The 12,081-nt window shown below is 29.2% G+C and overlaps 1 protein-coding gene across 1 annotated transcript; it reads left to right on the forward strand.

Moving 5' to 3' along the window:
• The first annotated feature begins 1,857 nt into the window (after window positions 1-1,857).
• LOC124824885 (protein DETOXIFICATION 21-like) lies at window positions 1,858-5,253 on the forward strand. Its single transcript, XM_047297392.2, has 8 exons — window positions 1,858-2,191; window positions 2,269-2,807; window positions 2,983-3,069; window positions 3,148-3,204; window positions 4,367-4,605; window positions 4,694-4,812; window positions 4,886-4,972; window positions 5,053-5,253. Exons 1-8 carry the CDS (start codon window positions 1,934-1,936, stop codon window positions 5,134-5,136), a joined length of 1,470 nt encoding a protein of 489 aa, XP_047153348.1. The 5' UTR covers window positions 1,858-1,933; the 3' UTR covers window positions 5,137-5,253.
• The last annotated feature ends 6,828 nt before the right edge of the window (window positions 5,254-12,081 follow it).

Genomic DNA, 12,081 nt, shown 5'->3' on the forward strand with positions numbered 1-12,081 from the left:
ACTAGTAACATTTCTAAATTGTCAACATTTGCCAATTTAAACTCCCCCACGTTAGTTTCAATCAAATGAAAAGGATACGGAATAATTTGAAAAATGAAGGATCAAAGTCAAATTTTAACATTAGTCACATAAAATTCAACAAATTGATCCTTTAAATTTATAACACAAACATTATCATTTTGAACAGAAAAAAAAAAAGCACCATAACCATTCTAAAAATTAAAATATTAAATTAAACTTTTTCAGAATAAAGAAACTAAAATGGTCAAAATAATAGGTTGCTTCTTTCTGTATGAACACAGTTTAATATCTGTCAATTTAAACTTTGGAACACCATATAACAGAATAAAATATACCTCCTTGATATTTGTGCACGTTCCAATCTCTTTATGGCCACATCTCCTTTCTTTTGATTTTGATCCCTTATTTCTAAAATTTCACCATGTCTATTAAAATTACAAAATAATAAATTTATATACGGTGTTCGCGGTATACTTTAGTTCGTTTTTCTATATTAAAAATAAGTATTCAAATCAAACATAAAATAATATGTACACTTTGGTTTCATTTAGTTTGAAAGAACAAAATTATTTCAATCATTTAGTTTTAGTTTTTTCTATTAAAAATGTATTCTTTCTTCTCATCTTTTAACTTAAAATATAATAATAAAGAAATATGTTGCTCAAAATCTATGAAATAATAAACTAATTGAATTAAAAGATTGAGTATTTAATATTATTAAAAACTAAAATTATATATCCTTACAGTGTAACAAAAACAAATACGAATAGACAATTTAAAGATCAATCCATATAAGATAAAAATGCAATAACAAGTTATGTGAGATAAGGTAGTTAATAGTACCATCATGAAGAGTTAACAAAGTCTATGGTAAAGTGAAATAAAAGAAACTCGTAGAAGGTTGAAATGTATAATTTATTAATATATGGAAGACATGTTATGGTTTAATTTAGTTTGGTGTTGGATTTTAAAAATTCAAACAGAAACAATTCGATCGTTAGAAGAAAAAAGCAAAATCCAAAAACTTCTTGTTTTTTTTATTTATTTATTTGAATGAACTTTTTATTTTTTTAATCTGTTTTACTCTGTACATCTCTAAATTTATATATGTGTCTTTTAAAGTTTAAAAATCGAACTTATCAATATAAAATTACAGACTTTGGCTATATTCAGTGAAAAGTACAAAGATTGAAAACGCATTGCTTCCAAATATATTTATTTTGATTACTTTCTCACTATTGGAAGGGTGTCGTGGTCCTGTTTGCTAAAACTACTTTGCATAGAGACCATATAATTAATAATAATTTCACAAGAAGTCCTTTTCTTCCCTCCAAAATAAGGCTCTTTGTTACGTCTTTTACAAAATAAAAGGGTCAACTCTAGTAAACAGACAAAACATACAAAAAGATGGAAAGGTAAATTTATTGACAAAAACAACGTGGCAGCTTGTAATTTAATGTTTTGTTGTCCACACAGAACAAGTCTACTGTGTCTTGGCAAATGGTCTTAAGTAGGTCCCCCTTCAATTTAAGCATAGGATGTTGATTCTTTGTTTATGTCTTATTATATAAATTTACGTCTATTACCGTAGAAGTAGATGTAACTTTGGTGCAAATTTGATAAAAATAAAGATAAAATTTACATTTATTTCATAGATAATATTCAATATACGTAAATTTCCTTTTGTTATTAAATCAAGCGACATAAATTTACGTTGTGAATTTTAACATACTTAAATTTACGTTGTGGATTTTAACATACTTAAATTTACGTTGTGGATTTTAACATACTTTGTCTTTTAAAATTACGTGTTACTTAGTCTTACCTGGACTTAGAAAAAAAACTAAAATATAACGAGTGAATGAGTTTCATGTGAGTAGAAGATTGGCAGCACCATAGTAGATCGGTGGAGATGGAAGAAGAGGTAAAGGAGAAGCTTTTGCATGAGCAAAAGGAGAATTGTTTGGAAGAGGAAGAGTCAGTGGGGAAAAGGGTATGGGAAGAAAGCAAGAAGATGTGGGTGGTAGCAGGTCCTGCCATATTCACAAGGTTTTCAACTTTTGGGATTGTGGTTGTTACTCAATCCTTCATTGGCCATATTGGTTCAACTGAACTAGCTGCATATGCTCTTGTTATGACTGTTCTAGTCAGGTTTGCAAATGGGGTATTGGTAAGTCTTTCTTTTCTCTTCATCTTCTTCCTTTGGCTTGTAAGTGAAATCCAAGATTTTGAAATGGAAAATTGTAGATTGGCATGGCAAGTGCTTTGGAAACTCTTTGTGGTCAAGCATATGGAGCCAGAAAGTATGACATGCTTGGAGTGTATCTTCAAAGATCATGGATAGTGTTGTTCATGGCCTCTATATTCCTTCTTCCTATTTACATCTTCACCACCCCTTTGTTGGAGGCTCTAGGCCAAGACAAAACCATTGCTCGAGTTGCTGGAAGCATTTCTCTCTGGTCAATTGGCATCATATTTTCTTTCACTGTGTCATTCACCTGCCAAATGTTCCTGCAATCACAGAGCAAGAACAAGATCATTGCCTACCTTGCAGCAGTTTCAATTTCATTGCACGTTTTCCTGTCATGGCTTCTAACTGTTCAGTTCAAGTTTGGGCTCAACGGTGCACTCACATCCACACTTTTGGCATATTGGATTCCAAACTTTGGCCAGCTTGTGTTTATCATGACCAAGTGCCCTGACACATGGAAAGGTTTCTCATTCTTGGCCTTCAAAGATCTTTGGCCTGTTATCAAACTTTCTCTCTCTTCTGGGGCTATGTTATGGTAAGATTTTATCCACTTTTCATAACCAGTTTCACTTCATAATTTCTGATTTCAGAAGTCAAAGTGTTAAAAAAAGCAAGTTTTGATTAGTGTTTTTCTTGAGTGCTGCTAACTTTATGTTGCAGAAAAGGAAATCATAAAAGATATATATCACTGACTATGGTTCCTTTTACAGTCTTGAGATCTGGTACAACACAGTTTTGATTCTTCTTACAGGCAACATGAAAAATGCAGAAGTTTCCATTGATGCTCTGGCCATATGGTAACTGTAATCTGCTTGTTCTTATTGTTCAGTTTATTTAATGATAGTAACATTGTATTCTTCTATCACTTTGTGCAGTCTCAACATCAGTGGATGGGAAATGATGATAGCTCTTGGATTCTTTGCTGCTGCTGGGTACCTTTTTTTCTTTTTAAACTTTTCTTTTCTCTTTTTGTTGCCTTTTTATGTTTAGTTTCTAAATATAAATTTTAAAACATAACATGTTCACCAAAACGATAATTTAAATGAGTTTCTTTAATTGCATACATTTTATATTTATTTTAAAATTAAACATTTTTATTGTATATTTAACATTGAAAAATATAGTATTGTTATTTTTGATAAAGATATTTTCATTATTAATATCAAGAAATTATTAACATACCATTATCACTCTATTATAACTAACTGTTATTGTCATCATTATCACTCTATTACAACTAATTACTATTGTGGCATCATTATCACTCTATTACAACTAACTATTATTGTCGCATTACGTATAAACATATTTTTAACATAGGAAAAAATCAATATTAAAATATATCATTATTTTATTTAAAATTTATTTTCAAGTATTTTGAGATATTTTTTTCTTAAAAGCCTAAAGTAATTAATATTAATTTTTTTTAGAGTTAAATCAATAATTTTCTCTGATCTTGAACCGTTTATATATATATATATATATATATATATATATATATATATATATATATATATATATATATATATAAAATTTCTTATATTAAAAAATAATAGCATTTAAATTTTCATATTTATATAAATAAGTTTATCTTCTAGGTTTAACATACCTTTTTTAGTGAATTAAAAGGTCCAGTTTTTTTTTTTTTTTTTTAATTAAAGAGACTTTTTTAACAAAATTAACCTAATTTATTTCCCAACAATAGGTTTAACTATTCCACAAGTTCCGGTAAGGCAATTTAGGTCTGCAATAGATATAATTAAAAATATTTTAAATTATCAGCCATGATTAACTTTTGTACGACATTTATGATAATTAATTTTGAAAATGAAAAAACTTATAGTTTTGATTTATATAGAACGACAATATAAAAAAAAGTTACGTGCTATCTGTTTATCTTAATAACTCTTTTTTTACCCATCTAAACTTTTATAATATTTTTTAATACGTTTAAGTTAATGTAAGATATTATAGGTTAAAATTAGATTATAATAACTAGAACACTAACACGGTACAACGAATATTAAGAGCAAAACTCAAAAAAATCTATAAGAAAAGTGTACTTACAAGGTTGATATTGATGATTTTGTGCAGTGTTAGGGTTGCAAACGAGCTTGGAAGAGGGAGTTCAAAGGCTGCAAAATTTTCCATTCTGATAACAGTTCTGACATCATTTGTGATTGGATTCGTTCTATTTTTGATGTTCCTGTTTCTGCGGGAAAGACTTGCTTATATTTTCACTACAGACCCTGAGGTGGCTAATGCAGTTGGTGATTTATCACCATTGCTCTCATTTTCCATCTTGATGAACAGTGTTCAACCTGTGCTCTCTGGTATTCTTTTCTTCTTATATTTAATTTCCTGAAGGATGGTAAAATGTCTGAAGCAATTATTATGCACTTGTAATGTTTTTATGAATAGGAGTTTCTGTTGGAGCTGGGTGGCAAAGCATTGTTGCATATGTAAACATTGGCTGTTATTATCTTATTGGTATTCCTGTTGGAGTGCTTCTTAATCACTTTTTCCATTTGGATGTCAAGGTAATTCATTCATCTTCTGCTACTTCTTTTAAACTCACGCAATCATTCAAACTTTTGTAAAATTTAATTGTAGGGTATTTGGATTGGAATGTTGTTTGGAACATTTGTTCAGACCGTGATGCTTATTACGATCACATTGAAAACCAACTGGGACAAGCAGGTAATCGATTTTTCTGTTTCTTATCACTGTTGATTTTCCATGTGCAGTGGAATTAAGCTTTTCATTTATCAATGTCACAGGTAGAGCTAGCTCGAAATCGCGTTAACAAATGGACATTGGTGGAGAACGAAGAACCAAACACTAGACCAACCATATCTAGCTAAACTCTGTATTTAGCTTTCATGTTTTGAGCTATCTCCATCATTTTTGTTTAATCAAAGTTAAAACCATACTTCAATTGATTTCCCATATAAATTCAAGAATCTGTTCTTGTCTTTTTACATCAAGAAAATTCGGACAGCTTCATTTTACACCAGTTTTTATACAAATAATGGAGAATCAAACTCCAAGTGCAAAGACTTGTGCAATAGTTGAACAACTGCAATTTTTAACAAACATATATCATAAAAAGTTGGGTTAAATATGTTTTTATCCCTTTCAGTGAAAATTGAAATTAGTCCCTCTTCAAAACTTTGGACTAATTTAGTCCTCAAACTTTAGAAATGTGTGAATTTAGTCCTTTTAACCAAATTTTGTTAACTTTATTTGATGTTTCAAACGCATTTCTCGGTTAATATTGAAGCAAAAATGTGTCAGACAATATAAACAACTCAAATGCTATCATGAAACGCACTTGAAATATCAAATAAACCTAACAAAATTTAGTTAAAAGGATTAGATTCACACATTTTTAAAGTTTGGGGACTAAATTAGGCCAAAACAATTAAAAATGGACTAATTCCAATTTATACACACATAAAATATATATATATATATATATATATATATATATATATATATATATATATATATATATATACACACACACACACGCACACACACTCGTATCATATGGTATCCAACCAGGAATACATATTATTAATGAATTTTATTTGAATTTTTTTAAATTAAAATAAAATTATTAGTGAAAAAAATATTAATTATGGTTTAAAAATTAACTTCATATACTTTTATTTATTTACACATGAAATTCAAATAATTTTGCAAAATATTTTAAAATTTATATTTTAAAAATTTATTTTTAAATAGTTTTATTTAAAATTAGAAAATATATATAAATATTCAAAAGTGCCTATAATAATCATGAAAATAAAAATTTGTAGATATTTCTTATGGATATCCAACAAATAACATTAAATATGATTTTTCTTTGAATAAAAAACGTGCTTTTAGTTACCATACTTGTTAGAAGTTTCGTGTCGATTAAAGATAAAGTCAATTTATAGTTTATAAGTGAGTCTAAACCTTACTTTACAAACAAGATTTTACATTAAATTTTATAAACAATTTAGATGATAGTCACACTATTCGTATCTAACATAAAAGACATTGTTTTACTTAGATTATAGTTTCATGTTTATCTGATAAGATAGAATTACCACGTAAAAATAATATTTATCAAGCATATTTTCATACGTATAAGAGTAAAAAATAGAAGAAAAAAATCAATTTCAAGTATATATATAATGGCATTAGGATTCATAAATGAGATAATGTACCTTGAAGTTTAAAACTTTATTATAGTTTTGGGTTTAAAAATTCTTTTATATAGTTAATCAATGAACATGGATATAAATTGTCATTGTTCTCTTGATACTAAATTATTTGTCGCATATGAATAGGAATATATGTTAAGATATAAGAAAAATAAGGATTTAACTTTGGAATCATTTTTTTATTCTTTCTAGTTGAGGATTAATAAGAATAGATTGGTCATTGAAACTCCTTTATCATTATTAAAGATGACACCAATGTTCCACCATTTAGATAATATCGTTATCGTCAATTATCATATCTAAGATATTATTTGGTTTTGAAATTTAAGATTTCGTCATGGTTTTATTATTAAAAGATGTTTCGGAAGATTTAGGAAAGAATGTGAATTTAAATTATTCTTAATCTCAACTTTCAAGTGATGTGAGATTATTTTCCATATCGAAATAGATCCCTTAGTTGAAAGCTAAGGAGAACAAACGTTCACCTTTTGATCCATTTTTCCATTCCTTCCATTTGAAGGTTAAGGTAACGAGATTCAATCTTGAAGTTACTTTTCCATTCATTTAAGTCGAGGGTTAAGGAAATTGTCTTTGAAGTCACTTTTCTATTGTCCCAAATGGTACCAATGTTCTAACTTCAAGTTCATTGATATATTAGGGTTAATAATCATACTCAAGGTATTATTTGTTTTAAAACTCATATCTTCATCATGGAAGGCGATAGTTTGACAAGATAGATAAAAATTAAAAAAAAAAGATAGGTTTAATTAGTAATTTGGTCACTATATTTACGCCAATAATAATTTTGGTCTCATGCTTTTCTTACTCAATTGAGTTCCAATATTTGTTATATAAAGTCATTTTAGTCGTCTTTGTTAAATTGACATTAACATTGTTTGGAAGTACCACGTGTCAAAATATGAGTTATCTTCTACCTTGAAACTACTCTAGTATTTTTTTCTCCATCCACCTCCCTCAAACTCCCACTACACTAAGTTCTCACAAAGCCAAAACCTGAACATTGAAATAAAATTATCAAGACAATTACTGCAATAGCAACATTCTGGTACTCCTTAAACAATAAAATCGAAGTAAACATTTTGAGCCAGTTATGTCCTAAGTGAGGCAGATTCGATAATAGCCATTAGGGTGGGTTAATGGTGATAACATTTTAGGAATGTTAAAGTTTGAATTGTGTGAAGGTGGAAAACAGGTTTGAGCTAGGGTTTATGAGGGAGGTTCATATTTGGGAGGAAGAAAATGAAAGGAAGGTGGAGGGAAGTGGTAGGAGATGGAGGCAGAAAAGAAAATAAAGCAGTTCTAAGGTAGAAGATGACCGGAGAGTTTGATATGCGACTCTTTCAAAAGGTATTAACATCAATTTAATTGAAATGATCAAATTGACTCTATTTAACAAATATTAGAACTCAATTGAATAAAAAAAATATAAAAACTAAAGTGAACTATATGTCTAAATATATGGATAGGGGTGGGCAAACTGCACTATTTGCACTGCACTATAAATCTATTACAATTAACTATAAAATAGTTTAAAAAAACTGAACTGAACTAAAAAATAGTTAAAAAAACTGAACTAAACTATTTTTTAGTTCAATTAACTACAAAACAGTTCAGTTAACTACAAAACAGTTCAGTTAACTACAACACATTTTTCTTCTTTCATAAGATAAGTTTTTCATTTTTTATTATTTAAGAGACACTGGAGAGAGAGTGGATCACTGACCCAATAGAACATATCCCAGATTTCAGAAATTGTTGAATTTCCTCTTACTTGTTCTTCGGTTCTAATTGTTTGATACTGAGAGAAATTAATCAGAGGCACAACAGAACAAGGGGATGCAACAACAGAACCTCATTCTTCCTTTGGCTTTCGGTAGGAAGGAAAGCAGAGATTGGATGGTTGAATAAAGAGAGATTATATTAAATCTGTTAGTTGATCATGCAGGGGTGACGACGCAACAAATGTAGTTTATATATGTATGGTTTAGGTACTATAAGGAACAAAAGTTTAAGGTTGGGTGTACTTTGATTAATGCTTTGTTTATATTTCTGTCTAGAAAAATATAAATCAGTTAACCTCACCCAACTGCTAACTGCTATTTGATTGTTTTTCTATCCGTGTGTGTAAAACATATGATGCCCATGCTTAATATGCTATGTTTCAATTCCTTTGTCACTGGATACAATTATCGCAGAGGTGAAGACTGATACACGACTGATACAATTAATCTGGTGGCTAATCACCAATGTTAGTCAACTGCGTTTTAAATAGGATTTAGCTTGTTCCAACTGAAGAAAAAAAAATGGTGGGCAACGCCGCATCCAGCCAGGGCAGGGTCCCAATTTCAGAAATAATTGGAAAGGAGAGAGGGATAGAAAAGCAGGCAAAGTCACAGTTTCAGAAATAATTGGAAAAGAGAGAGGGATACAGTTCTCCTACAGTTAACTGAACTAAAATTGTAAACAGTTCAGTTTTAAAAATTAAACTATAAAACAGTATATTTAAGTTTTTAGTAAAAATGGATTAGTATTTTTTAGTATTATATAGTACAGTTAACTATAGTTAAGTATGGATTAGTTTATTTTGCCCAACCCTATATATGGATCTAATTTTAGCTTAACTTTTTATTTTTTATTTTTATTTATCTTATGAAACTATGGCCTTGTACTAGTTGTATTTGACTTTGCATGTGATATACCTTTTCTTTTTATCAAATTGTGTTTAATACATATTTCTAACTGTTAAAGGTATCGAAAGTTGAGACATCAAAGGAGAGTATCGAGGCAAAGACGTCAAAGAGAATGATATAATATAAGCAAAAGAAGAATGTAAAGATCAGGTTTAAAGAAAAATCACGATGCAAGGGATCAAGAAGGAGGATCAAAATGAACAATAATATAAGAGTTCAAGTGAACAAATAATGATAAGAATTCAAACAAAGTATCAAGAAGGGTAGAATTGAGATAAATGTTCCATGGACAAACAATGGTATTTCGGAAGAGAAGTTAGCCTGTAAAAACCACTATAAGACATGTGTTGAGTATGCACAACTAACACAACATGGGTAGTTTTGAAGAAATTGTCACAATTTACTTAATTTTTCTTTTATTTTATTGTGGCTTAACTATTAGAAAAATGGGAAAAGTATAAATAGGCTATTCAAATGTAAAATAGGGTTGATAAATTCTGGTTACAATTCAAACATTTTGAGAACGCCAAAAATAGGAAACTGACAAATCCAATAATGAATGTTATAATTTGGATCATCGCTTTGATAAATTTTCTTTACCAATTTCTATTTTATCTCTGGTAATTTATTTCCCTACAAGATACATTCTTGCAATTTATACTTGTAGTTGATCACTTCTATCCATCCTTATCTTCTTTACTTATTTCTCACTTTCCATCTTTGTATAAAAAAACACAAAAATATGATTATTGGAAAGAAATGCACGAGTTTCTGATTGAAATTCACATCAAAAGAGAATATAGCAAATTGAATATTTTTGTAAAGTTGATTCATAATATAAGTGGCTTACATATCAATTTCATCTTAGTTATGGAATACTATAACCAACACACTTTAAGTTAGATTGAAAAGCATACATTTGCTAGTTTAATTGACAAAGAATTCACGTCAAGTTGATTTGGTTCTTCATAAATATATTGAACAAATATCAAACTAAAATCTGCGAGAAACAAGTCCAATGTTTTTTTAGGAAAGGAATGGATTCATCAAAAGTTGTTTATCTAAAAATTGGAGGTGATCTTTGATGATTATAGTGATCATGTGACTTACGTGGACCCAATTGATCAACTTTTGACGAGTTTAACTATTAAGAGTTTACTTATGAGACAACCATTGACTTCAATGCAAAGAAGTATAACATTCCCTTGGTGGTTGAAATAGATATCGATGAGGAGTTCATACTAAAACCAAAAGAAGAGAAGGACACTAGTCTCAAAAGTGGTTGATGGGAATGGTTAATAAGGAGACTTACTCTTCCTTCTTAACCAAGTTGGAAGCTTATGTTGGAGAAACTAGCTTCGAAATTAGTCAGAAAGCTTAAGTGGGGTAGATAATAATATATTATCTATGAATAAATTGAATGACTCATTCGGGTCAAGAGATATAAGTAGGGATATGTTACATTTTATTTATGACAATGGCTAATTGGGGTTTGAAAAGTTGATCACTTCAAGTATAAGAAAAAGTTGAGTCACAAGATTCATTAGAGGAGATTAATTTGGGGAAGAAGCAAATAGAAGACTAACTTTTATCAGCAAGCTATAAAGTAAAGAAATGAAAAAAATACTTGATTGAATTGTTACATGAGTACAAAGACTACTTTGCAATGGAATGAGAATAAGAAGATATGTCTAAATTAGATCAAAGCTTGGTTGAACATCAATTGTTAATTATCAAAGTAAAGAAGCCAATCAAGCACACCCTTTGAAGATTTGTGCCTAAGGTGATAAACACAATCAAAGAGGAAATCAAGAGGTTACTAAAAGCCAAATTTATCAAAACAACCACGTATATTAATTGGAGTTTGAATATAGTTCCAATGATTAAGAAAAATGGTAAAATGAGAATTTGCATTGATTTTGGAGATCTTAATAAGACTACTCCAAAAAATGAATACCTCACGTCAATTGTTGAGATTTTAATGGATGTAGTGGTAGGAAATGAAATATTAAGTTTATTAGATGGGTATTATGGGTGCAACCAAATATTTTGACATTTCAAAAACAAATTTCGATTCTCGGGGAAATTTGGAACATATGAATGGTTGGTAAGGCATTTTGGATTGAAAAATTCTTGAAGCACTTATCAAAAGGCTATTGTTGACCTCCATTATCAAATTCTAGAAAGTGTATTGGTTCAATTGTAGTAAACAAGTTTCATATCCATAAAGATTTGTTCAAATTTATTAATAACCTTGAATCTATCTAGATTTGGAATGAAACAATACTTTGATTATTTTAAGCAAAAACATATGCCAATTAAAGTTTGAATAAAGCTAATAAGAATAAGTGTGTTGGGATTGAACATCATTATTCTATTGCTACAATATTGTTACTGGTTTGCTAAATGTTAAATTATCTACTCAATGTCCCAATGTCCCAAGAAGTGCTAAGTTAATTCTAAATCAATTCCTTGATTTAGAACCTAAGGAGTTTAGACTAAATGTAATTCCTCCTCCCTTGATTAAATGAATTATTACATTAAGAACAAGACTTTATAACTAGCTAAAGCAGATAGATTTAATATGTAACATTTTGGTGTAATGTAACTCTAGAAAAAGGTGATGAATAAAGCCTATAACAAATTTAAACAATGCATGCACAAACAAACAAACACGTAAATTATTCAAAGTAAAGAATAGGGATAGAAAAAATACACAAAAATTATATTGGTTCACTTGCACCTGAGACTAGGTTTAGTCTCTTAAGCAATTCGCTTAAGAAATTCACTAATCAACACCTTTGACTAACAACGAGTATCACCATCTCTAAGTTACACGAGTTTCAACCTCTTTAAGCTACATTGAGTATCAACCTATCTA

This window comes from Vigna umbellata, chromosome 5 (genome assembly GCF_029865625.1).
Source record: "Vigna umbellata cultivar VRB3 chromosome 5, Vumbellata_1.0, whole genome shotgun sequence".
Taxonomy (NCBI): Eukaryota; Viridiplantae; Streptophyta; class Magnoliopsida; order Fabales; family Fabaceae; genus Vigna; species Vigna umbellata.

Excerpts from the sequence above, each read along its gene's own strand:
- LOC124824885 (XM_047297392.2), top strand. The coding sequence starts at position 1,934 with ATGGAAGAAGAGGTAAAGGAGAAGCTTTTGCATGAGCAAAAGGAGAAT. Across the intron at positions 2,192-2,268 it reads GGTTTGCAAATGGGGTATTG|ATTGGCATGGCAAGTGCTTT; the intron begins GTAAGTCTTTCT and ends GGAAAATTGTAG. Across the intron at positions 4,813-4,885 it reads TTTTCCATTTGGATGTCAAG|GGTATTTGGATTGGAATGTT; the intron begins GTAATTCATTCA and ends ATTTAATTGTAG.